Source organism: Indicator indicator, chromosome Z (assembly GCF_027791375.1).
Source record: "Indicator indicator isolate 239-I01 chromosome Z, UM_Iind_1.1, whole genome shotgun sequence".
Lineage (NCBI taxonomy): Eukaryota > Metazoa > Chordata > Aves > Piciformes > Indicatoridae > Indicator > Indicator indicator.
The window spans coordinates 54,675,369-54,702,668 of record NC_072053.1 but is presented as its reverse complement, the minus strand read 5'-3'; the positions used below and the strand labels follow the sequence as shown (position 1 = coordinate 54,702,668).

At 41.0% G+C, this 27,300-nt stretch overlaps 1 protein-coding gene across 1 annotated transcript; it reads left to right on the top strand.

Annotated features, from left to right (window-relative positions):
- The first annotated feature begins 832 nt into the window (after nucleotides 1–832).
- LOC128979217 (fructose-1,6-bisphosphatase isozyme 2) lies at nucleotides 833–27,300 on the top strand. Its single transcript, XM_054397392.1, has 7 exons — nucleotides 833–1,005; nucleotides 3,756–3,918; nucleotides 4,839–4,931; nucleotides 14,036–14,176; nucleotides 15,359–15,496; nucleotides 23,541–23,660; nucleotides 26,641–27,300. The coding sequence occupies exons 1-7, from the start codon at nucleotides 833–835 to the stop codon at nucleotides 26,833–26,835; spliced, it is 1,023 nt and encodes a 340-aa protein (XP_054253367.1). The 3' UTR covers nucleotides 26,836–27,300.

Genomic DNA, 27,300 nt, shown 5'->3' with positions numbered 1-27,300 from the left:
TTCAATCAGATAAGTTTAATTTGTAAACTAATGAAGACATGATTACTTTGTAACCACTTAAGTCACACCTCACCAGTACTTCTCATTCATTCAAACCCTGTCATATTGCAAGTATCCCAGACTAGTAATGAAGAAGTCATTAAAATGGGATCTCAGCAGACCAACTAGTAACGTAAAACATCTTGAACAAATTCATGTTTAGATGGACCCTGTACCTCATGTTGATTCCCCTAGGGTCTGCCATATACCTTCAAAAGCCTTCTCTATGGAGAAAACTAAGAGAGTAAGCAAACAGAAGTAAAGGCAATATGGGAAGGGAAATATACTGTCTGGATTCACAGAAAAGTGCGTGCTCTGCTGTGAGGCATTATGGCACGCGTGGTAACTAATGCCCTGTGCTTTCATTTCTAGTGCCCTGCAAACTGTGTGCTTTGCCTGAGCTACGCTGCGCTCACTGCTGAGTGGCAGCTACAAGAAAGCAGAGTCCAGCCAGTAAGAGTTTTGCATCATAAGCAGTCTAATGCACAATTAAAATGTGTTACTAGATCAGCACATCACTAATTCCAGTGTGTGGGGAGGGCAGCCAAACAGTGTTTACTCAGCTGTAGTCCCCTTTCAAGCTCCTTTCTTGCATCCCAGAGGCACTGTGGAGCCAGCCTGGGTTGGTTATTCTAAGCACTCAATCACATGGTCTCAGAAACATCTTTATAAACTCTGACCAACAACGCAGCCCAAAGCTTCACCTCAAAATAAAACAGCTCCCAAGGATCTCAACAAGGAAAGAAAGCCTTTTGTGAAGCTGAGAAGACAGGAATTCTGCTACCCAGCAAAAATGTCTGACAAAACCCCCTTTGAAACAGATATGCTAACACTCACAAGATTCGTTATGGAGAAGGGACGCCGCGCTAAAGGAGCAACAGGGGAGCTGACACAGCTGCTCAACTCCATGCTGACTGCCATAAAAGCCATTTCCTCTGCAGTCAGAAAGGCAGGCCTTGCCCACATGTGAGTCCTACCTAGAAATATGGGGAGACATAGGATGCAGAGAAACAACTTCTTGGACAGCATGGCTGGGGAGCGGGCAGGGATTCATAGATACACTAAAAGTGTCTTATCTAATCTGAGTCAGTGTTGGCATGAAAGTCAGAGCTTGGATCATCGTGAGTGGGAAGGAGATCTCTCTTTCTGGAGCTTTTTAATATTGGATATGTGGTAGACATTTAAAGTAATTGCTGTTCTATAATATTTTACTCTAAAAATATGTTAGAACGTTAATGCACTACTAACCTGATTGTCTCTTGTAAATCTTCATAGTGATCTATTTTAAAATCTACTGTGACACTGCAGAATATCACAACATGATATTTTTAATGGAGACTATCACACTGTGATAGTTTCTGCTAACATCCAAGCCAGTGGTGAACTGTGCAAATCAGGGGCTTGTCATATCCTGATGTTCTGCCTGACTGCAGTACAAGTAACAATCCGAAACAACAGCCTTCCATAACTTCCCTTCCTTCCTCAAGCATTATCAGGGTTGCAGATGGGGAGTCTTAAAAGGCCCTGTATGAATAACAAACATAACAGTTTGGCATCTAGTAGCTTACCAAATAGAATACAGAATTGTCTTAGTAAAGTGTGGCATGAACCAAGCTGTACCTTACACAGCCAGTTGAAATAGATATCAGCACTATTCTTTTAACAATGATCTATCTTAAGTAGTTCAAAGCTGGAATGTCCTAATAAAGTTACATATTTAAAATATACAGGTTCTGTTATGTATTGAAAGATATGTTTCTCTGTACTTACATATGCATACATGCACAAAAAAGACTGGAAATATATTAGTGTAAGAAACAACAATTTATAATTTGTTCTTTTCTGTTTGTTGGGGTTTGTGGGAGTTTTGTTTTGTTTTGCTTTGGTTTTTTGTTGTTGTTGTTTGTTAGTTTATTTTGTTTGATTGGTTTGGTTTGTTTGGTTTTATTTTTTTCCCCAAGGAAACACCAAAATGTGTGATGCTCTGGGGGTTTTTTTGTGCTTGTGTTGCCTACTTGGTCGAAGTCCTCAATAATCTTTTCACATAATGAAGTCAGGATCTCAGTAGTATCACACTCACTGTACAGACGTGTGCCATAATACATAGAGAGGACATGAGACATAATCTAAGTTAAGAGCAGTGTCAGACTTCTTGTACCCTGACTGTTAAACTGTACTTTGTCACTGAACTTAATAGATGAAGCTGGGCTGTTTCACTTCCCTGACTTTAGGGAACAGTTGCTTTATCTCATTTTTATTTTTCAGTGTGTAGCCTCTGAGGTATTTAATAAGTGGGGAGAATATTTGTTTGGTAGACTAGACATGCAATGGCCATCTAGCCTATAGAACACCTGGATACTACACTAGATGAATCTTCCCTTCAGAAAGAAAACATCCATTATGCTAAGGAGCAAATGTATCTTTCTATAAAGAAACGCTTCTGGTGATGAAAGAAAAATATCTAAAGTATCCAAACACATGAATGAGTAACTTGCACCATTCAAATTACTGCAACTAACAATGAAATTTCAGAAATTCCCATAGCAAACTGTTAACCACAGTGATTGGCTTGTGTTATATGCATTTGACAAATTAGAGAGCTTTTAATTTTCTAACCCTTCTGAGGAGGAGACTGTGACATGACTTCAACATTAAAGTGCTCAGCATGAATTTTCAACAAATTTGCCTTTCAAAAGTAAAGGAAGACTTTTCCCATGTCATAGACTTGAGCTAGGAATGTGCCTGAAAACATGCTGAGTGGAGAATGGGTGCTGAATGGTGCCTGAAAATTGTCCAAAATGCTCAATGCTTCTAAAAAGCTCAGGAAGCTTTGAGTGAGACGAAAGACCTGCCCTGCCTCCCCCCCCCAAACCCTCCTGCTGTAAGGCCTGCTGCTAACAAACATCCTAGTGACTAATTAGTTGCCCTTTCTCCTTTTCTTCCCTTTCTTTTTTTTTTTAATCCATAGCCAAAAAATTGCTGTGTCTGTTCCCTGTACAATTGCTTACGCTTCTAAGTTGGCCACGTCACACACATTAAGTCTAAACACTGTTTTCTCAACAGAAAATCTATGAAATATTTGTATTACTGTGTACTATATCATCAGTGTATTGCTAAAATCAGAAGGGAACAGAAGGTGATCCTTCTTTGGCAAGTGGTTTGGACTTGATAATCTCTGGAGTTCCCTTCCAACCCCTAACATTCTGTGATCCGAACTCAGCCGAGGATAAAACTGACATCGAATCTTGAGATACAGTTCTGCATCAGGAATTATCTAGGGGTGTATTTAAAGATTCTGATTTTGGGATGGCTTGGGACTGAGTGGATGTGGGTTAAAAGACCATCATGGATCTCTGAGCAGCCAGCAACAGAAAATAACTCTTCCTCAGAGCTGCTGTCAGCTGCTTTGTGGGGCTGCTAGAGAAGCCTGTCACCCACCAGCTGGGCTGTGGGTTCTCTCCTAGCCTGAAGAACATCCAAGCAGGAGCAAAAGGACACATGTAAAGGTTCAAAATTATGTTGTTGCCCTTTCTCTTTCTCATGCACACTTTTATTTTCTAGCTGCAGCAAGTGTCTTCTAATGCATCTTATCAGTTTAACCCAAAGGTTAGAAGTGCGGAAAGACGGAAGGAAGAAGCCATGTTCACTTGCTGTTATCCTAAAATCCTGTAACATTGGCGTCCCTCAGGTTTCTTGATATTTTTACTTCTCTGTAGGTATGGTATAGCTGGCACTGTGAATGTGACTGGTGATGAAGTGAAGAAGCTGGATGTATTATCCAACTCCCTAGTGATTAACATGCTCCAATCCTCCTACAGTACCTGCGTCCTGGTAACAGAGGAGAACAAGGATGCCATTATCACCCCGAAAGACAAGAGGGTCTGTGCAGCTCCTGTCTTCAGTGGGTTCCGGGTTCAGGCAGCAGCAGGTGGCACTCTTGTTTCAACCTATGAAACATGGGCCTGGCCCCTAAACCCAACCCTTTCCAGGAGAATTCAGAGAATTTGCACCACCACTGCATTGTTTTGATTAACAACTGTGGTGGATGGCATGGTTTTAACAGCTAAAGGAGCTATGGCAGGTTACATTTTTATTAAAGCTTTGTGAAGGGGGAAGAATAATTATTTTGGAGTTTATTAACACACCTCAGATCCCAGGTGTAAGCATATTATTACATTCACTAACCACCAGTGTAGTGGTTTCTGATTACATTAATATTTAGGCAAAGCAAAACGAGATGAGAGGCTGGCAGAACTGGGACTTCTGTTACATATCCAGAGGAAACACCTGACTGCTCCAGGAGGCTTCCCTCTTGAAGGGATCCTATTGCAGCAAGATAGTGCTTGTGCTGACGTAACCTAACCTTTCTGCAAGATGTTTTCTTTCTGCCTTCTTACCCTCAAAGCTCATATCACAAGCAAATTGCTTAGTTTGGAACAAAACATAACAAAACAAAACTGGAGGAAGACGCTTGCTTCTATAATGAGTCACTCTTTTGCTTTCAAGTGATTTTTTGGCAGCAGAGGACTGCTCTTTCCCATCTCTGCTCTTTCCCATCATGAGGTTTTGTGCTGTCAGCAGAAATGTGCCTTCTCCAATTTCTCTGTCAGACCCTACAGGGAGTGGGTGTTGTGCTGCTGGGCCAGCTGGGTCAACAGTTCAGCCTTGTCTGACAAGCTGTGTCAGATGCACTTGGAGGGCTAAACACAGTCATAATAATATGGGTTTTGTCAAGTAAAGGGAAATGATAGCACAAGACTATGTATCATTTAATGCTTCCCTTGTCACTTCTGTTTCAGGGTAAATATGTGGTGTGCTTTGACCCCCTTGATGGCTCATCCAATATAGACTGTTTGGCACCAATAGGAACAATATTTGCTATCTACAAAAAGGTAAGTAGGTGAACGAAGCAAATACAACATGATTTACTTGATGAAAGCAAAATGTCCTGTGTATATCAGCTTGCTTAGTTTCTTTCCTATGTCCTTCAAGTGTCTTTGGGATCAACAAAGCCTTAGAAAAAGAGGGACCACTTGAGATTCACCTGTGCTAAAATGCTTCCTGAATTCCTAGGAAGGGGTCACCCAGCCCAATGAAATTATTAGGTGGCAGTACATCCCTCACAAAGGTGTTTGAATAAAATCTTTTCACCATAAGGCAGCTGGTTAGCTCATTTTATGATGCTCAGCTCTCTGCAGAAGTGCTAAGGAACGTTACGGAGCCTACATATCACAGTATTTATCTTCCTGGGTAGCGAGTGGAGAGGGCTGACAGTCATTGCCCAGACCCTCACAGTTAGCAGTGTGGTGGCCTCCCAGTGCAAACTGCTATGCCTATCACAAATGGGAACTTGTAAGGATGCTAACGATGGAAGCCACCTGAGGCTGAAGAAAGCAGTCACCTACAGCACGTCTGCCAGCATGTCTGCTTCTGTGGGGCTGCACAGAACAGCAACTGTGCAGCCAATTAACAAACATTAATAGTTAGAGTCATGCCAAGTCTTGTGATTTGATGGCTAATCTCCCAGCAGTTGCCAGAGCTCACAGTCATATGACTATGGGACACCCTCAGCCATTACTATTGCAAAGTAACATCGTGACTGCAAAGCAGTTTTGCAGACTCAGATGCTACATTGCCAACATCTGAAAATACATTTTTTCAGTCTGTTTTTATCTTTTAATTTTCAAGTGGTTAGTCTTTATATTTTTACACTTCTGGCAGGCAATGTGTTAATGATCACTGCTGAAATATGCATCAAAACAAATTGTTATTGCACAACCTCAGCAGGGCCATGGCACAAACCAGTTGCTGCCATATTACTATCCACACAGTTAACAGCAGTGCAAACAGCTCAAATGCTCATCACAGATACAGCCCATGGCAGACAATGCTGAGATGGTGCCTGGGTGGAAAGAGCAGCCCAGGGACTCCCTCCAGTACCATCCACCACCATACTTTTTGCAGGGATAAGAGCTTAGCTATGTGGATATGATACATACCATGTGCCCTTACGGAGCAAAGGGGCTTCCACTGAGTTAATTTATCTCTCTATAGATATCCCAAGAAATTACAACACCTCCTGATATTCGCAGTAGGCAATAGCACTCTTCTCAAAGGTGGAAACCAGCATATTACAAATAATAAACATTAGCTTTCTCTTTAGAAAGTTGAAGTTACTGTGCATAACTATAAAGGCAAGTGCTCAGTGTGAGTCCCTCAGGGGTCAGTACTGGGACCAGTACTATTCAATATATTCATCAGCAACCTGGATGAGGGCAGAGAGTACACTGTAAGCAAGTTTGCTTCTGACACCAAACTGGGTAGAGTGGCTGACACGCTGGAAGGCTGTGCTGCCATTTAGCAGGGTGAAGAGTTGGGCAGGGAGAAATGGAATGAAATTCAACATGGGCTAGTGCAGAGTCTTGCATCTGGGAAAGAGCAACCCCATGTATCAGCATAGGTAGGGGATGGGAAAGAATGACCATGAGCCAGCAATGTGCCCTTGTGGCCAAGAAGGCCAATGCCATTCTGGGGTGTATTAAGGAGGCGTGTGGTCAGTAGGTTGAGAGAGGTTCTCCTCCCGCTCTACTCCACCCTGGTGAGGCCATGTATAGAATATTGTGTCCAGTTCTGGGCCCCTTAGTTCAAGAAGGACCTCAGCTTGTTGAAAGAGTCCAGCACAGAGCCACAAAGATGATGAAGAGAGTGGAACAGCTCCCTTATGAGGAAAAGTGGAGGGAGCTGGTCTCTTTAGCTTGGGGAAGAGGAGCCTGAGGGGTTACCTCATTCATGTTTACAAACATTTAAAGAGTGAGTGTTGGGAGGATGGAGCCAGGCTCTTCTCAGTAATGTCCAATGGTAGGACAAGGGACAATGGGTGCAAACTGGAGCATACGAGGTTCCACATGAACATAAGGAAAAAGACATTCACTGTGAGTGTGACAGAATACTGGAAACAGGTTGCCCAGAGAAGTTGTGAAATCTTCTTCTCTGGAGACATTAAAAATGCACCTGGATGCATTCCTGTGTGACCTGCTTTAAGTGATCCTGCTCTGTCAGGGAAGTGGGACTAGATGATATTTTGAGGTCCCTTGCAACCCCTAACATTCTGTGATTCTGTGATTAATATATTTTAGCCAGCTGAAATACAGATTAGATTTCTCTACCATCTGTTAATCTGTGTGAAGCAAAGATTCTGCTTCAGAATAGAAACATTTCCTAAAGAACTCATGTTGCTTCCAAACACTCAGGTTCTCATTTTCTGATCCTTCTGTGTATGTTTTTGTTCTAACATATTAACGTATTTGTTATAAAGGCTGTTCCTAAGTCACTGGTTTTCATGTAGGGTGTTGAAGCACCCTTCATAAGTGCTTCATAAAAAGAAAACCGTATTGCTTTGTACAAATTCTTCGTATCCCAACAGAAAACCTACTGCTAGGATGAAGCACAGTCAATTAGAAGAACAACTAATCAATTTTCCCTGCAAAGTTAGAAACAATGTTGAATTTTCAGTCTTTCTTTTGTATAATTCTTTCCATTGAAATGCTAATTCCAAAGTATATGTTAAGTAATGTGCCCTCCTCTCAGACAAGAACATAAGAACACTAGTAATTTTAAACAATATTAACTCCAAATCCTTTGAAATAATGATGTAAGTGCTTTATTGGTTGTTATCAAAGCATAGTATGAAAGGAATGAAAGTGAGATGTTTATCCCAATGGATGAGAAGCACTTAAGGAAAAAAAACGTTAGCAGATGACAGCAAGCTGGGTGGGTATGTGGATCGGCTAGAGGGTAGGGAAGCTTTACAATGGGATCTGGACAGGTTAGATTGATTGGCCAGGTCCTCTACCTGGGTCACAACAAGTCCATAGTAAGCTGCAGACTTGGATGGGTAGGTGGAGAACTGCAACTTGGAGAGGGACCTGGGGGTATTGGTTGACTGAATATAGAATCATAGAATCATAGAATCAGTCAGGGTTGGAAGGGACCACAAGGATCATCTAGTTCCAACCCCCCTGCCATGGGCAGGGACACCTCACACTAGATCAGACTGGCCAGAGTCTCATCCAGCCTGGCCTTAAACACCTCCAGGGATGGGGCCCCAACCACCTCCCTGGACAACCCATTCCAGGCTCTCACCACTCTCATGGTGAAGAACTTCTTCCTCACATCCAGCCTGAATCTCCCCACTTCCAGCTTTATTCCATTCCCCCTAGTCCTATCACTACCTGAAACTAAAAAGTCCCTCCCCACCTTTCTTGTAGGCCCCCTTCAGATACTGAAAGGCCACAATAAGGTCACCTCGGAGCCTTCTCTTCTCCAGACTGAACAGCCCCAACTCTTTCAGTCTGTCCTCATAGCAGAGGTGCTCCAGCCCTCTGATTATCCTGGTGGCCCTTCTCTGGACACATTCCAGCATGTCCATATCCCTCTTGTAATAGGGGCTCCAGAACTGGACACAGTACTCCAGGTGGGGTCTCACCAGAGCTGAGTAGAGGGGGAGAATCACCTGCCTTGACCTGCTGGCCACACTTCTCTTGATGCAGCCCAGGATCTGGTTGGCTTTCTGGGCTGCAAGTGCACATTGACAGGTCCTGTTGAGCCTCCTGTCCTCTAGCACCCCCAAGTCCCTCTCGTCAGGGCTGCTTTCCAGCCACTCACTGCCCAGCCTGTGCTTGGGATTGCCTTGACCCAGATGCAGGACCCTGCACTTGGTCTTGTTGAACCTCAGGAGGTTGGCTTGTGCCCACCTCTCCAGCCTGTCCAGGTCCCTCTGGATGGCATCCCTTCCCTCCAGCATGTCTGCTGCACCACACAGCTTGGTGTCATCAGCAAACTTGCTGAGGGTGCACTCAATGCCTCTGTCCATGTCACTGACAAAGATGTTGAACAAGACTGGTCCCAGGACTGATCCCTGAGGGACTCCACTTGTCACTGGCCTCCACTGGGACATGGAGCCATTGACAGCCACTCTTTGGGTGTGGCCATCAAGCCAGTTCTTTATTCACTGAATGGTCCATCCATCACACCCAGACTTCACCAACTTGGAGACCAGGATGTGGTGTGGGACAGTGTCAAAGGCTTTGCTCAGGTCCTGGTAAATGACATCAGTTGCTCTCCCCTCATCTATTAATGTTGTGACTTTGTCATAGAAGGCCACCAGGTTTGTTAGGCAGGATTTGCCCTTGGTAAACCCATGCTGACTGTACCAAATCACCTCTTCACTATTCTTCTGTCTCAGTAGTGCCTCCAGGAGGATCTGCTCCATGATCTTACCAGGCACAGAGGTGAGACTGACTGGCCTGTGGTTCCCTGGTTCTTCCTTCTTCCCCTTTTTGAAAATGGGAGTAATGTTTCCCCTTTTCCAGTCCGTGGGGACTTCCCCAGACTGCCAGGACTTTTGCAATATAATAGAGAGGGGTTTAGCAACCTCCTCTGCCAGTTCTCTCAGTACCCATGGGTGTATCCCGTCAGGTCCCATGGACTTGAACACTTTCAGGTTCTTCAGGTGATCACAAACTTGATCTTCACTTATGATGGGCAGCCCTTCCTTCTGGTTCTTGCCATTATCTTCCATGACTATATAAGTCAGCAGTGTGCCCAGATGGCCAAGAAAGCCAGTGATATCCTGGGTTATGAAACAGTGGAATGGTCTGCCCAGGGCAGTGGTGGAGTCACCATCCCTGGACGTATTTAAGCACTGTGTGGACCTGGCGCTTAGGGACATGGTGTAGGGTTTACCCTTCAATGCTGATTTGAGAGTTGGACTGGATGATCTTTGAGGTCTCTTCCAACTGGATGTATTCTGTGATTCTGTGATGGTTCAGTGACATAATTTTGGAAAGGCTAGAGCAATTGTAATTCCAAAGGATAATCCTTAGCATTTGTCTGATATTTGGTGCCAACCAATTCTGAGATAATTGCATGAGAAGAAAACAAAACAAAAAACAACAACAAAGCCAACACAAACCACACACAAACAAAACAGCACCAAAGAAACCAAAACAGCAACAAAACCAAACAACAAAACCAAACAACCCGCCCAAAAAACCCAAACAAAAACCCACTACCCAAACCCAACTTAATCACTTTTCCACAAACGCTAGACTTCACCAATGCTTTTCAAACCTAAACCTGGTTCTTTGACTGCTCTCAATCCACAGCCACTACTACGGTGGTGGGTACTATTGCTTCCCTTCAGAAAAGCTCTGCAATAGTTTCTTAGAGAAAACCTTTGGGAAATAAATGCTGTCTTAAGTTTATTTAATTTTCCACCTGGCTTTTACTTTCTGAAGTAGTATTATTATTAAAAAGACCAGAAATGTCAAAAAATTTGGGATGAGGGAGGAGCTTTCCTGAATCAACAGAAGTCAGAGCAAGGGAGAGGATCATGACAGTCACTGGTTTTGAGGAGCTCTCCACTGCTGGAGTGTCAGGATGTGGTAACAGTAAGCTTTTTCTTGGATTATTCACAATTTTTCATGCCACTGAACTGAATCTACAACTTGCAATTCAGACTGCACATAATATGCTATGAAACTGCTGTTTGCTTAATTCTGGCTTTAATTTGTAGTTTTGCCCACTGTCTTGGATGTATTTTATCTACACACACCCCTTGTGAGAACAATGTCCTTCCTTCCATGTGTTCTCTTACGGAGAATATGTAAAAATCAGAGAAACACAAAAGATACTCATGAAAAGTGATACAAACAGGGACCTGGAATCCAAGTCCTTCCAGAGCTGCTCCCAGTGTTGGTGAGAATTTCCTCATGTGATGTAGGCAAATCGTACATACAAAAATATTCAAACTCAGATACCACCTGCGGGTACCCCTTTAGCCAGACTCTGCAGACCTTGTTTCATCTGCTTTACATCAACAATGAGCCAAAGGGATAGTGTCAATACTTGTCAGAGTTTCCCTGCAGTCCCTCTGCCTCTAAAGAGCTTTCATTACTGCCATCTCATAGTCAAAATATAACAGGAAAGAAATCTATCTGTGCACCAGAAAGAACTGAAAATATTCAGCAGCTATCAGAGCCTAACCAGACATCTTAATTACCTGGTTTGTTTCACAGTGCATGGGACTTGGCAGGAAAAAACCCTGCAGTCCTAACAATGAAATATCAGCTGATCTTTAGTTTTTTGACATTCTGACAAGCTCTGAAAGATGTTTGCTTGCGACTGACCTTTTTTCTTTCCTTTTGGAAGCTGGGTCCTGGAAACACAGTTATGAATAAGGATGAAAAAAAACCAAGTAAATTTTGACCAACTGTCCATCTCCTGAGGGAAGAGTTTCTCTGTTTTTTTCAGAAAGTCAGCAAATATGTGGTTTCTCAGACATGTAAGCATAGGAAATATGTATGAGAGATAGGACTGAAAGGTTCATCTCATAAAACTATTTTTTACATCAATGTAATATGTATATACACCATGTTCTATAAAAGAAACTTCTTTATTTAGACAAAATATTTTTTTTTTCAATGAGAAAAACATACAAAAAACCAGGTGTGCAAATGTAAGTTTAATTCTTCATTTAATGTTGCAGGTAATGTCTACTATAGACAGAAAATCATAGCATTTGATGTTGAGATATATGGACCATGGGACTATATTTTTGCAAGAGAAGATGCTTTAAGATGCTTTTATAGGGTAGAGTTGTTGGTTCTGTAAAAGCTTGCGTAGTAAAGGATTAGACACTAATAGCATTCAATGCTCTGGAATATACTAACTGTTTTTAACTAGTCCTCCTTCATTATGTGCTCTATAACCTCTCTGAATGAGCAGCTAGACAGAAAGTAATTCCAAGGGACTGCATACTAGATGTATTCATACATGTTGTACTTCAGCTCCCATGAAGAGCCAGTTGGCAACTAGATTTTTCTTTCCACAGAAAACTTTGGCAAAATAATAATGATAAAAAGTTTTGAGCAAAACAGAGCTAAAGACTGTAAGCAAAAGTAACAAAATCTTTAAGCAGAAAATGAAAATATGTTGATGTGGAATATTTGGATGCCAAGAAAGATGTGGGTTTAGTGTCCCACATCTCAGTTTTCTTCTAAATGTTGGCATAAAATGAATAATGGGATCCCCAGGTTACCCTTAGCCTTCCATTTTGCTATGACCCTGATGGACACCCTGAGAACTCCTTGCCATGGGGCATGGCAGAGAACTTTTTTTGTTGAAGGAGAATTGTTTTCCTTCAGAAAATATGTGTGGAAAGCATTCTTGATTTTTAAATAATTTACTCAATATGCATCAAATATTATAATTCCTACACAAAAGAGTATATACTGATTTTTAATTTTTTTTTTAACCAGGTAATTTTGGCTACATCTGCTATTTATACTTATCTGCTACTCAACTCAATTAAGCCCATGCACTCACCGAGAAATGATCTGAGTTTGTGTGCTGGTTTTGGCTGGGGTGGAGTTAACTTCACAGTAGCTTGCATGAGGCTGTTATATATATTGTGGTGGAAATAGTGTTGATATTATAGTGACGTTTTAGTTATTGCTAAGCAGTTCTTAGACAGCGTCAAGGCCTATTCTCCTCCTTACACCACTCCACTAGCAGGCAGCCTGGAGTGCACAAGTAGTTGGGAGGGGGCACAGCTGGGAAAGCTGACCGCAAATGCCCAAAGGGATATTCCATACCATACGACATCATGCACAGCATATAAAGCTTGGAGAAAGAAGAAGGCCTGGGGGGATGTTTGGAATGATGGTGTTCGTTTTTCCAAGAGCCTGTTGGGAGTCCTGCTTTCCTGGAGATGGTTCTAAACACCTGACTGCTGATGGGAAGTGGTGAATGACTTTTGTGTTTTGCTTTGCTTGCATGCATGGCTTTGTTTTATCTATTAAACTGCCTTTATGTCAACCCATGTGTTTTCTTTCACTCTTCTGATTCTCTTTCCCACCCCACTGTGGGGTGGGAGGGTGGGGGAAGCAAGCAGTTGTGTGAGGCTGAGGTGCTGGCTAGGGTTAAGCTACAACAGTAACATCCAAATCAAGAATAAAATACTAAATCAGGGCCTGAAGAAAGAATATAGGGGGGTTCTCATTCTAATTTCTTATTTTTCACTATCAAAGCGTCCACAAAAGATCCACTGCAACCAAAGACTTTTAAAGAAACATTAACATCAAGCATGCCCTACAATTTTGTAGTTCCAGAACATGAAGGCTGAAGCCAGCCTTTCCAAGTCCTTTTAGCTCTTCTCTTTTCTTACTCCAAACTCTTGTAAGCTGTGGCAGAGGCATACTTCCAGATCTGTCTGGAAATATTTACTGCAGGTCTGCTGGGGAAATTTATAGTGATAACCAAAGTGCCAAATCAAAATACAAGTATTGAAAATTGATTAAAAGTCTGAAGTAAAATGTCACATGACCATTCTATGTAACATTATCTGTGCAAACCTGCACACACACACACACACACTACATATGCAGATGTACTTGTTATTTTATTTATAATATGAACATTTATATCACTTCTATTCCTATCTCTTCACCAGTTGAGACCAATGCACAAACCTGATTCCATCTTGTTACACCATCTATCCTTTTACACTGTCCTACCTGAAGAGATCGGTCTGTAATGCTAGTTACTATATTTTCCTCACTCTCATTCTTCTGAAAGGTGACAAAATGATAGCTTATGTTTACATTTATGGAAAAGTAGCACCTCTGTTTGGTCTCAGTTTTCTGATGATCTTGAACTAACTAGGCTGAAATGCAAAGGTATCAGCTTCGTTGCAGGTGTCATGATGCTTGCATGACACGTATAAAATAATAAACTCTTGATGTCCTGTCTCGTCTCAGTGTGTACATGTACGTGTACCAAACTTGCCCCAAACTACTGGGAATAATCTCAGTTTGCTGGTTCAAAATCCTGCACAGTCACAAAAAGGTAATCTGCCCCACATTATTACAGAAATGTTGGTTTTATTGTTTCTCATAAGAGTTTAACCTTCAGTCCAACGGTAATTTTTCCTCAGGAAACAAATGATGACCCTTCTGAAGAAGATGCTTTGCAGCCTGGGCGCAACATTGTTGCTGCAGGCTATGCCTTGTATGGCAGTGCTACACTGGTTGCCCTCTCCACAGGGCAAGGAGTGGATTGCTTCATGCTTGATCCGGTACAGTCATGATGTTTATTACATTGCTACTATCTTTCAGAGCTTTCTGCGCTTTGGTTTGCTAATTTTTGATAGATTACTGTCTCTGTAATCTAAGCAATTTAAACTATTCTGCTTTGTCACCCATGTCCTGGAGCATCCCATCTCCACCTTACAAATATTTAATAATAAATTGGTATATTGGTTGCAATACCTCTGTTTGGTTTTTTCTAATCAGTGAAAAAGAGTTTATGTTAAATCATATTTGGAACCCTCTTCATTCAAACCAGAGTGCTGGTTTGCACACACTTAAGAAAAAATTATTCTGAACAGTGTCTTTGCCTCCACTTAGAGGATGCCTATTTTTTTCTTGCTCTTGCTTTTTTGTAGAAGAAACTCATTCTGTTCTGTGTTTAGCCTGGGGAAAAGACCATTTTTGGATGCAGTTTTTTGCAGAGTGATGTCTAATTTCTTGATTGCAATTCAGTTTCATGGTCATGTCCTCTAAGCTGCACACCCAACGATACCCACACCAATTCTGTGCCACCCCTCAGTGCCCAGCCAAGGAGCTCAAGTGTTAGAGGAGAAATGCAAGACCACTCATGTGAATAGTAACAAAGAAGGCTTTGCTGTGTTTTGTTTCGTTTTTTTGATAAAATGATGCATAATTATCAAAATTCCCTTTAACATTGATAAATAGGCTCATTCTGAGTGGGAAGAACTGGGAGCTTCAGCTGCTCTAGTTAGACACAAAGGCAGAGAAGGTGGAAGCTGCAGTCAAGCTGCAGAAAGCAAAACCCTGGGGGTAGCTAGCCACATTCACTTTAAGATATTTAGAAAAGATGGGGATAAAGACTTGAAAAAGTCAGAACACAGTGTAATTTCTTAATCTGTAACTTTTTGCTGTGTGGACAGAGACTATGACCCATCTGCTTTCAGGGCTGAGAGGTGTTCTTTAATATGCAACTATTACAGTCAAATTGCTTTCTGTTTGTAGCACCAACATGACAAATTTTCATGAATTGAACCCAGATTCTGTGATTTCTACTTTGGTTGAAATGTTGTGACTTTATATACAAGGCTGATGTTGAAAAGATCAAGCCCGGATAGTGGTTTTGCCTTCTCTAGTGTGACAACGCTTACAGAAAGTTAACAAAATTTTCTGCTGCTTGGTAATAGCTACTCTATCCTGTTCTTCTGTAGGGTCTTGGTGAATTTATTTTGGTGGACAGAGATATTAAAATCAAGAAGAAAGGGAAAATATACAGTCTCAATGAAGGCTATGCAAAGTATTTTGATCCTGCAGTGACAGAGTACTTACAGAAGAAGAAATTCCCTGAGGTAAGGAAATACTAGCACTGTATCCAATGTACTGTGTGCTAGCAAGTACTGCATTCCACGCAGTCCTGGACAATGGGAATGGATTTGAAGGCCTTGTAGAGTTCTGCCCCTTGTATCCTTTTGTGCCATCAGGTCAGTTTTTGGTATGTATCTGATGTGGATTTTTCTTGTATCTTTTATAACTTAAACTTCGATAAGTAAATTCATAGTTTGTTCATCACTCTGGGGGAAAATGTGCTGTACACAAGGAACCAGGTTTTTCAACAAAGCTCTGAAACAGTGCCAGTCAAATGAGGTACCTATTTTCTAGCTTATCTGAATATGCAACTTCCTTATCTCCTGAAATTGTAAAAGAGAACTCTTCATTTGATTGTATTTTTAAATTTAATTTTAGACTGTAATTACATCTTGCCCTGAAAAGCATTGTTTCCTAAACTGCATGCTTGCTTTGGTCTCTCTTTAACATCAGTTAAGATGGGAGTTATTCCACCTCAGTATTTGCAGTCGCAAAGTCAGAAGGGCAAATAGCTGTTAGCATCATTTGAAGCCATCATTTGAAGTCTAAATGCGTATTTGAGGGTAAGCTGTGAAAGATAAGGGATTGGATACTTAAAAGTATTATTCAGTTGTGCCTGGAGTGAATAGGGCCACGTTTAAATAACATAAACATAAAAGCTCCAAGCTGTGTCCTATCCATCGTATCATTCATACTTTGTATTGTTTTCCTCTGAATTCTCAATGGTTGTCCTAATGCACACAAGAAGAAAGAATCATGGAAAACAGCACAAGAACAATTGAACAAGAACTATTACATAGGTTGAGACAGTTCTCTGTCCCAGTTTTACTAACATCTCTCTCAAATGTCCAAGTCTTATATTTAGTGGCTTAAGACTCGTGGTTTTTTGCATTATATTGTGGAAGTTCATGACAATCTTTTCTCCTTTTAAGAGAGAGCAAATACCAAAATTTCATAGTTGCATGGAACTGTTGGGGAAAGAAATTTCAAAATAGAATGCTGCTTCTCTCTGTCTGTGTTTTTTCCTCCCACTTGCGGATTTTTTTTCCTCCCAGCTAATCTCAGAATTTTGCTGGGTAGGATGATTAGCTTATGATATCTAAAGATCTTGGAGCTGGCATTGCTGAACAAGTTCTCTATGTATTTCTCTGGATCTAGTATCATCCCAAGATGAACTTTGTAGAAAGTACTTAGATCTTTTATTAGACCACTGTGCCAGATGGAAAAAACATTCAGAGGGCCTTTCAAACTTCTGGCATTGCAATACACAAATACTTATATTAAAAGAGCATGATGACTCTTTCTCTTCTCATTTTCTGGAGACCTATGAATTCTTCTCTGCTTCGCTGAAGACACAGTCACAGATAGCAAAAGACGAACATACTTGTTGGCACAGTAATTCCCACAAAGTTTTCCTTCAGTTTATGGATGTATTGCATATCTCCCCTTCATGAAAGTATGGTAACACATCGTTTCTCTCAGGTGGAGCTCATTTGGAGCACATGACTCCCAGTTGTTCAAGATAACTTGCTTTCCCACTACATTTCCTACCTTAGCATTTTTATGATCAGCGAACCTAAGGCTAATTTGAATACTTATCTGATTGCTCTCACCTCTTATTCAACAACATTAATTTCTAAGCTAAGTGCAAGTAAAACTACAATTATTAATAAATTGCTAGCTCCCAAACTAAGCTGCAGAAGGAGTGCTTTAACCAGTTTCACAACTTCACATATAAGCTAGAAGGAAAAGGCTAGGGTCCTCTGGGGACCATCCGGACATGAAGTGAAAAGTGATGTCTCTCCTCATGTCCTGGCATAGGAACCAGTGAAGGATCAACAATCAAAAGGATACCTTGTTCTGATAACGTAAAGAAGTTTTCAGTCCTTACCTGGGTGTTGATACCAGTTATTTGTGTGCTCAAAATATGGGCACCTTGGTTTCCATACTCTGAATGCATCTCTTTAAAGTTCTTACTTTAGAACCCCATAGATGATCAGGTCTTATGAAGGGCTTAGCTTCAGGCAAGTTTAGGCATTTGGAGGCCACAAGCAATTGTTGTATCTTGGCTAAGATTCCAACATCTGCCTGTTTCAGAGACCCAGATTTCTTACTGGAACTGTTTGACAAATTATTGTTAGCCTCTTTTGCAGTGCCCCAGTAAGGCCTTGCACAGGCACAGGTTCAGACTGTTGAAATAATTATGAGTTTAATTTATTAAAGTGACAAACACAACAGTTTGGGGATTGCCAGTGATAAATGCAGTGGTTGCAAGCGATCAAGCTCAGGTTAATAAATCCCAGGTAGCATCTGACAAATCTGGAGACACAAATCTTTGCAGCAGCACAGAGCTATAGTAAGAATGCAGCAGAAATTAAGTTGTGTTTGAATGTACAACTCTTACAAAGAAGGTGTCCCTGCCCTGGGTGGAAGAAAAAGCCTGTTGACTGCCTTCATCTGTGCTAAATCAGCAGTCTTTCCTCACTTGAAGAGATGTTCCTCTCATGGATTTTTATACCCTAACCCCTGCTGTCTCTGCCTTCCAGGTGACATTTATCATGATTTGGGTGGAGAGTTAAGCATCACAGTCATCTATGTTTAGCATGTGCTCTGTTTGGCTCATTACCGTACTGAACAGTATCAGCTTTAATATTAAAATTGCATTTGATTAGGCAAAGCTCTTTGCTCAGGTACTATAGCCTTTGAAATCTGTTTGGAAGCTGCATATTTTTGTTGGTTTAGTCTGGCTTCGTTAATTTTATCTGAAACTGGGCTGTCTTATCTTCACAAGACTTCCTTCTTCTGCTTTTTAGCAGGACTGTTTTATGGATCTTCATTCCCAGAGATAACATAAACACCTCTTGGTTGTAAGCATCCTGACCTTGCTCCAGAACCATGCTAAATTAGCATGCATACCTGTACCACAGTAAGCTCAAATCATGCTTGCATAACAAAGATTTTGGGAGCATCCCTTATATTGTACTTCTCTTCCTCCTTACCTACATATGTTTCCAGTTCTGTCCAATCGCATGTGATATGCACCTGATGGATCTATATTCAGCTTAGCATAGATCTAATGCAAGATTGTAAAGCACAAAGCATAATAATCATAATGACAATTATCAATACAGATTGCAACAAATTTTGTAATCAACCTGTAGTGAAAAACCTAAGCTATGAAAAAGTTTATTCAACCACCTCACCTCCATATTTACCCTTAGTTCTCTGCTGGCCTTGGGAACATATTTCTTATGGTGTAGCTGTTTGCTAGGATCTCAGGTTACATTTGGCTGGTGAACACAGGTATTGCTAGTTAGACTCAAATATCCACATAGTCCGTTCACTGGCAATGGCAACAGATCTAAAATCAGCTTGTTTTGTAGTGCCATCTTCAAGGTTGCTTGTAGCTGCACATGCAATTCCAACATGGCACCAGAAAGGAGGGGAGAGAAGTTTGTTTTCTCTGAAGATGACAAAGAATCAACAGTCTCAGTGTACGTGTGCTCGATTAACAGAGTCTGCTATAAACAACTCCAGCTCTCACCATCCAGCATGAGTGAAACACAAATAAACAAACAAAAACTGTTATGGTAAAACCAAACCTCTGAGCCACTACTGCACTCCCTACCCCTCTCCCTCCCTTCCCTGGTGGGGCAAGGAGAAAGAGGATCCCAGAGGCAGATAAGATAATAGAAAACCCTGTGGAGTTGAGATAGGGGAAAACAAAAACAAAAAAACAAACTCAATGAAATAATACAAAATGATACAAAGAAAAGTACCAGTGTATGCAGCAAACAAGGGAACAGACAAAATGTGAACCACACCTCAAGAGCAAACCAAGGAAAGTGAGAAAACTCCCAGCCCAGCAGTGGGGGAAAAGACACAAAAACCTGGGACAGAAAATTTTACAAGCTACAGGATGAACTCCAAGTCCCATAAATCCCTTTTGCACCCTGCCAGCCTTTCCTTTTGAGGTGAGCATGATGTCAGCATGGTATTGAATAACTTATTAACATTATACCCCCTCCCCAGCTTGCTTGTCAGCTCCAGGCCAAGCTTCCACTGTGCCACTGTGGCGAGGAGAGAAGGGGTAGTCCACTCTATCCCTCCCATCCTTCTTCATGTCCTTCCCAATACAGTGTGCTGATGTTATCAGCCTTCCACTGGAAGATCAGATCAGTGGTCCAGGAGTCTTCACTACTGACCTGTACAGTGTGTCCTGTAGAGGGTGTACCAACTTCAGAACATACTGTATCACACTGGGTGTTGTTTTTGGTTAAATAAAACCAGGTATCATCAAGATTTGGTATAATAATTACAAGCAAATCCTATCCTGATAGTTTGTGCTACTGGACGTGTTCTCTGAATCTCCTTGCCAGTGACATGCATACTTCGGTGCATTTCCAGTTGCGATGTTTTGTACTATTCAAATGGGAAGCATTAAAATTTAGATGCTGAATTCTCATGCAATGCACCTTGTTGTGGTTTCCACAATTTACTGGAGATTCATCAGATTCAGGAAGTAGTAAGCATGCAGCAATTTGACTAACGCTATGCATTTGTGCAAAAGATCAGAGTAATTGCAATATGAGATTCAAATCACTTGAGCTTAAACTAAAGCTATCATTAAACATAACTAGCATCAATAGGATTTCCTATGTACAATCTTTTGCCCACATTCTTACTAAAATTTTAATTTCCACATTATAATTATAACTAGAAGTAGCAATATTGCAATCAGAAATATTGGCAGTCCTTGCAGACAGTTCTGGTGATCCTTGGGCCCAAGTGCAATTTGCAGTCATTGTGGCATTTGCAAAAGAAAAGAAAGGAAAATTGCTTGGGTTCATCTTAACTGGCCTAATTTGGTTTAAAAAAAAAGTAGTATTCATCTGGTGTTGATATGATGTAGTTTTCCTGAGCTATCTTCTGCTTCTCAAGTTTAAAAACTTGGGTTTGTTAGTATCATTGCCAATCTCAGTTTGAGGTATCTTAACCAACACTGGCTGACCTGCATAGAAGCCAGGAGGGTATTCCCTGGGTTTGGGATTTATTTCAGGGCAATATAAATGGTTGACGGGCAAAAGGCTTTTATTTTGGGACAACTATCTCCACTTCATCTGTTGTTTAATTGATAGATAATGTTGGATGGTCACAGATTCCCTCCAGATTCATGAGGTTTTGCAAACCACTTGACTAATCCAATAGCTGGTTCAACAATACCATTGGCCTGTGGGTAGTTTGGGGAATGGAATACCCATCGAATCACTTCTTCCTTTGCCCAGTCTTGTACCAATGTTGCTGAGAAATGTGAATCATTATCATTCTGAATGTCCTAAGGAAGGAGTGGTGTACTGAACCATTCCTTCATAGTATGTATGGACTGTATATTCTCCAGTGGCAGCTGTAACAGCATTAGCCACAGTGATTTCTGAGATGACTTCCACTCCCACCCATACATATTTTTTTACCCCCAAAGGTTGCAGTGGACCCTGTATAATAAATTTGCTAGGTGTGCCAGAGGGTTGCCTTCTCCCAAATGTGCAGGGTAGGTGCCTGATTTGGATAGTCTTTGTTAAGTTGCAAGCAGCACTGGGAACAGGCGGTTGCCACTTGTTCACACAGCTTTCCTGATATAGGTCATCCCCAGGCCCTGCCCTCCCAAATCAAGTTGGCTTGTCTGGTGTGGTCTCACTTTACATGCAGCCATTTGAGGAAGTGCTCCCATTCACAGTCATCACTTGCAACATCTATTTTTTTGCAGTCACGTAAGGCTGCTTGAACTGCCCAGCAATAGAAGGTGATCGATCATGTCCTTTCACCCAATCAATTTTCAGCACCCTCTGTTCTCCTAATTTTATCAGTTGCTTTCACCTGTTGCTTTGCCAGGCCAGAACTCTATTTGCCTGCCAGTCACTTGCTGCCCAGGGTCTTATCTTCTCTGTGGTTCCCCTTAAAACAGTGTACTAATCAGTACAGCTACAGCTAGCACCATGTTGTGTGGCTACTAGGACTGCTAGTAAATAGGCTAGTAAGTTCTCCTACTTGTGCACTTCCCTTGCCTGTTTTGCTCACATTTTCCCCTGTGGGTATGTTCATTGCCACAGCTTTGTAATTCCACTTGTTCTGTCTATAGGATGATGCATTGGTGAACCATATCCCTTCAAGGTTACTGTTTTCTGTTAGAGGTGGTGCTTCCTGAACTGGAGGTTGTTTACCTATTGAGGTTTGAAACAACAAAGTATTGTTTACACCTTTTAGCAATTTAGACACCTCAATGTGGCCTTCTATGATAGGTATGTCATGAACACCTAAACAGGCACGCAACTTACCAATGGTGGGTTTCTGAGCAACACCTGCAGGTGGCACTGTCCCCTTTACGACTACATCTGAAAGGCGAAAACGACCCCCATAGTAACATCTAGTCCTTTCCTTGGCAGTTCTATTTATTTTACTGCTTGTACCAGGGATAATAGCCCCTTTTCCAGGTCTGAATACCTAATCTCAGTATCACTGAGTACTGGGAATTAAATTATAATGGCATCTCTGGCTCTCTTGGTCCCCTTTGCCATATGTTATAGTGAGAACCGTGTTCACTAAATCCACATTCTACATGGATAGGATCAGATGGGTACATAGGACCCAGCTGCTGGAATAGCCACAGTTCTTCTGTCAGCATTTACAATGCATTTGTGTGTTGGTCAGTCCAACCCCACAAGTTCTCTTTCGTGAGCAAATTGTACAAAGGACGAATGATAATTGAAAAGCCAGGAATGTGCTTACACCAGTAGCTCAGGGTTCCCAAGATCTGCTGTAATTTTTTTGCATTAAGGGGGTTTTGTCTTTGTTCTGCCTGCTTTAGTATATCTGAGGGAATGGAGGCAGCTCTTTTAACCCACGAGGCTCCCAGGAATACAACTTTCTGTGCAGGCCCCTAGCATTTACATGGAGTAACAGTAGGATCCAGTCCTGGTGTTGCTAATTTCTCTTGGATCCATTCCATGATACACTCAGCCTCCTGCTGGTTTTCTTCTCTTCTCAGTATGTCATCTATGTATTGATATGCTGTGACTTGAGGTAGTATAGCAATTTCTGCTAACGTATTTGTTAAGGCATTATGAGCGATGGTAAAAGTACAATTCTATCCTTGAGGCAGCCAGTTAAACACGTATTGTATTGCCTCCCAGGTGAAGGCAAATTGAGGTTTGTCTGTGGCTCTGGAGAGAAATAATGAGACATATCCTTCACATCCAGGGCTGCTATTCAGGGATGGGAGACTTCTTGTATTTGTGCCACTCATTCTGCAATACAAGGCATTGCAGCAGTTAAAGGAGCAGTGTCAGCATTTAATCATCTGTAACTGACAGTAAGCTGCCACTATCCCTTAGGATTTTTCACTGGCCAAATTATGACTTGTATGTATGGAGCACCCAAGTGACCATATCTCTTTTCTCCACATCAGCTACCATGACATCAATGCCAAAGTGTGCAGCAGCAGCAGGCAGAGAGCACTGTTTTACATTTGTGATTTTTTTTATGGAGGAGGGGTATTAAGGTCTCTAACAAGCATATAGATTTAACTATGTTATTATTAGCTTGTGTTGCTTCCAAATCTGCTTCTGATTTGCCATCATTTGCTGCCAAACTCCAGACAGTCCCAGCTGAGGGCTTCCGTCCTTTACTGTATAGTAAATAAAATCCTAAAAATGTAAATGTTGGCAGCATCTTAGCACAGGTTAACCTTTTTCCTCTCCAGAAGAAATAATGTGATTTTCACAGTGGGACACTCACTTACAACTCCACCAACTCCCTTATGTTGCACTTTGCAGTGACCAAGTTTTATACCAGGTCCTTAGCTGTTTTACTACTGATTACAGACATTTATGCTGCTGAGTCTATTACAAAACAGAAGCCATTGATTGAAGAGCTTTGATTTAAGCAGCTTTGATTCATGTTTTATAACAAAACTATATTTTGTGACGCTACTAACTGTCTGCCCTTGCAGATGTAACACTTTATGTTTTTCAGGATGGCAGTTCCCCATATGGTGCCAGGTATGTGGGCTCCATGGTAGCTGATGTTCACCGTACTTTGATGTATGGTGGGATCTTCATGTATCCTGCTAATCAGAAGAGTCCTAAAGGAAAGGTAAGTTGTTTCAATTACTTTGTGGTTGACCTAGTACCTCTGGTTTTCCCCAGAGATGTAAAGGAATAATTTGGATATATAGAATAGTTTAGATATATAAATGAATAACAATTCTCCAACTCTGAAGGAAATGAGTAATGGATATAATTGTCAGCAATTGAATGTAGGCAAGAAATTTAGGCAATTATTTAGGCCAGAAATCTTCCTCTGTGCTTTTACATTAAAAAATATTCAAATGGTTTTCATTGCAACCAAAGGCTTTATTCATTTTTCTAAAGAGAAATATTTCAGAAATCGATCGAGATGCCTGTGCACAGCTGGCAAATGCAAGATGGGTCTCAGGAAGACCTCTGTGCTTTATAGTGGCAACTAGAGTCCAGGTGGGATATACTGAACTCCAGGTGGGGTTTTATCCAATGTTAGACAACCAAGTTTGCCTGCCATGTATTTCCAAATGGTACAAGCTTCTACTAATTGATCTGAAAAACTGCCAGTGGAAGGTGTGTTGCATGCATGCTGATATCAGCATTTTAGGAAAAAATTATTTCCCATTTGGACAGCTGTACAAAAGAGCGTGACTTAATGCAGTGCAATGTAATGCAGTGTTTCCCTGAATCTGCTGGACCATAGACCATAGTCAGCCTCAACTTTTCTCCTGCAGCATCAAATACCCCATGTTAAACAAATATATTTTAAAAGAGATTTGGTTACACAGCTGATCTATGAATTACCAGTAACCTGGAGGTCATCCTTAGGAAACAATTGGCTCAATGTATAGCAATGGTGTTCTGACTCAAAAGGCTTCTTTACAGGTCAATACCATCCTTAAAACTTTCTATTCAAATTCTTTTGTATTCTTGATTGGTATGTTCAAGAATCTGCTGTCATAAAACTGCTTGCCCCATCTCCCACACTGGTATCAGAACATCCCAATAATTACAGTCCTTTGGGGACAGAGGACTACCAGTTCCATCCTGGTGAGCAGATTCTAGTAGTCTGCACAATGAGGAGAACAAGAAAAGAACTCTCTTCAGAATACACAACAGAAAAGGTCTGCATATTTATTTGGGCAAATTTGATTAAAATATTCGATATATCATCCCATAAAAATAAAAACAACCCCCCAAAATACTACCCATTAAACAGTGTGGATATGTTTGTGTAACACAGCAAGAGACAAAAAGGGAATTTCCTGTGAGAGAGGTGGGTTTGTTTACTGGCCTCTTCAAATTAAACTTTTTGTTTCAAAGTCTGTGTTAATCCATTGCTGAAGAGACAAAAGAACAAATGTATAAAGTACTTACATAATGTTCTAGAAATTAGTATTTCTGTGTGAGTTAGTCTACATTGACTATTAGATTGATAATAGTTGATAATAATTGATTTTGGCTTGCACAGACAACATAATGCAAGAAAGAAAACTGTAGTACCATTAGAAATAAAAGTTTTCTTCTTTCTTGTCGGAAGTGCAGTTGTGAACAGTTCTTTTCATATAAACCTCTTCTCTTTGGAGACAGAATGCCTTTGTGGCAGATGATCATCATCACCCTGAAAATCTGTGACCTTGGATAGAGAGCTGAGAGGAGACAAGTGAAACTGGAACTGATCAAAACTAGAGCAATGCAAATAACATGCATGGAAGTTCCAGCATACAGAGTTCCTTCTTAAAGAGGATAAAACACTCAATAAGCAGTGGAGAACCAGCCAATACATACTCTTTTTGAATCAGATATGAACTTCAGGCTTTTAGCCCTCTATTAGGTGAGAAACATTAAACTTACCCAAAGAAAGAGCCCATTTGATGACCTCTAAGTGTAGTTGCACTACCACCTGAAGGAAAACTCCTTTCCTCAAGCCATATAGTCACAGTTAAGCAACACAAAACTCAAAATGTGGTTCCACAGTGTTTCCACTGCTGTCTTCTGCCTCATGATCTTCCAAAAATTTGCCATATGCTAAAGAGAACAACAAAGGTTTTTGGTCCTATGTTGCCTATCAGATGGTGTCTTTTTACTAGAAGCAGCATTTCAGTGGGCTTTAAAGATAAGAATGAAAGTAATATGCACTATTTAAGCTTGTGAGATGGGTTTATTATAAACAGCATGATATAGGAATGATGGGCAGTAAAGTCCTGTGTCTGATCCATTTCTTTACCTTTATATAAGGTTGCACTGTCACACTTCCTTTTCCCCAGAAAACGTTCTGTCCGAAAGCCCTTTAAGCAAACAATGTTTGCTAACATTTTCATGCGCTTCATAGACCACTAAAGATTCAACTAAACCTACAGAAATAATGTCTGTTAAAAAATGAACAGCTATTACCTACAACTTTTTAAAAACAGATGCTTTTGCCATATGTCCCAAATAAGTTTACATTCCACCAGAATACAGGCACTCCAGATGTGAATAGATAGCAATTCTATCTATCCAAATCAGACGTGCCTCCGTACCAGAAGGAAAATTTTTCTTTTAATGATTACTACAGCTACTTCTAAAACAGAGTTGCTACCTGGATGAGTTCAGGCCAGTAATGTTTATTCACATGTCTGAAGAGCAGCAATCAAATCCTGAAATTTGAGACTCGGGGCATCAAGTTTCAAACTCCAAAACATCCTGAGCAAACACAATGTGATTACCCCAAGCTCTGAGGTAATACATAAAGCTGTACACACATAAGAAGAGGTTTTGGCTTTTCTTTCCTGGAACTGTTAGATGGATTATCTGTTTTGCTGATGTCTGCAGGTCTGACAGTTGCTTTTGACATTTTCAGCAAAATACAGCTTAACTGATACCACATTATCAGTATGTCAGCTTGGAAATAATGGTGGTGATAATTGCATAAAGAGTAAGAATATTCTTCCTTAAAATAGAAGGTGTTAAGGGAGGTGAAATCAGTAGTGGGAAGTAGGAGAGGATGATAGACATTGCTACTTAGGTCAGTTAATGTTTGAGACAGTCATGATTTCCCTCTTTCTTTCTAGCTCCGACTTCTCTATGAGTGCAACCCTATGGCTTTCATCATTGAGCAGGCAGGCGGAATGGCAACTACAGGGACTGTGGCAGTGCTGGATGTGAAACCTGAGAGCATTCATCAGAGAGTCCCTCTCATCCTTGGTTCTCCTGATGATGTACAAGAATACCTTGCTTGTGTACAGAAGCACCATAAGAGCAGCTAAATGCTTCTCTACATCAGACCTTGCTCGTGTATCTCCAGTCTACAGGAGAAGCTGTAACTTCCAGATGGTGGATTCTAGCAATTAGCACCCATCTCTCAGTGAAAATCTCACTGTGTCCTTGCAGGCAAATACAAAAATCTTTTATCTCTGATTTATGCAGTGCAAATGTAGAAACAGAGGTCAGATTATTAAACAGAACCTACTTACTTTATGTAATAACAACAGGAGGAAGTGAATTGTGTCAGTAGCCCTGTTTGATCTGAACCTTAATATCTGGCATTACAAGGCTGGCATTGTTTGAGACAGGATTTTCACATCAACGTTTGCAATGCCATTATCTAGATTTTCTGTCATAGTTTTTGTTGCAGGTACTTTTTATCTTGACAGCCCTGAGAAGACCAAAAGTGTTGTGCTATCTGAAACTGTTTTAGTGCTCCAAAGTATATATGAATTCAGTAAGTAATA

Bases quoted from the DNA above. Each gene is read 5' to 3' on its own strand.
- LOC128979217 (XM_054397392.1), top strand. From the start codon at position 833: ATGTCTGACAAAACCCCCTTTGAAACAGATATGCTAACACTCACAAGA. The intron at 3,919-4,838 runs GTCTGTGCAGCT...CTTCTGTTTCAG, and splicing joins TCACCCCGAAAGACAAGAGG to GGTAAATATGTGGTGTGCTT. The intron at 23,661-26,640 runs GTAAGTTGTTTC...CTTTCTTTCTAG, and splicing joins AGAAGAGTCCTAAAGGAAAG to CTCCGACTTCTCTATGAGTG.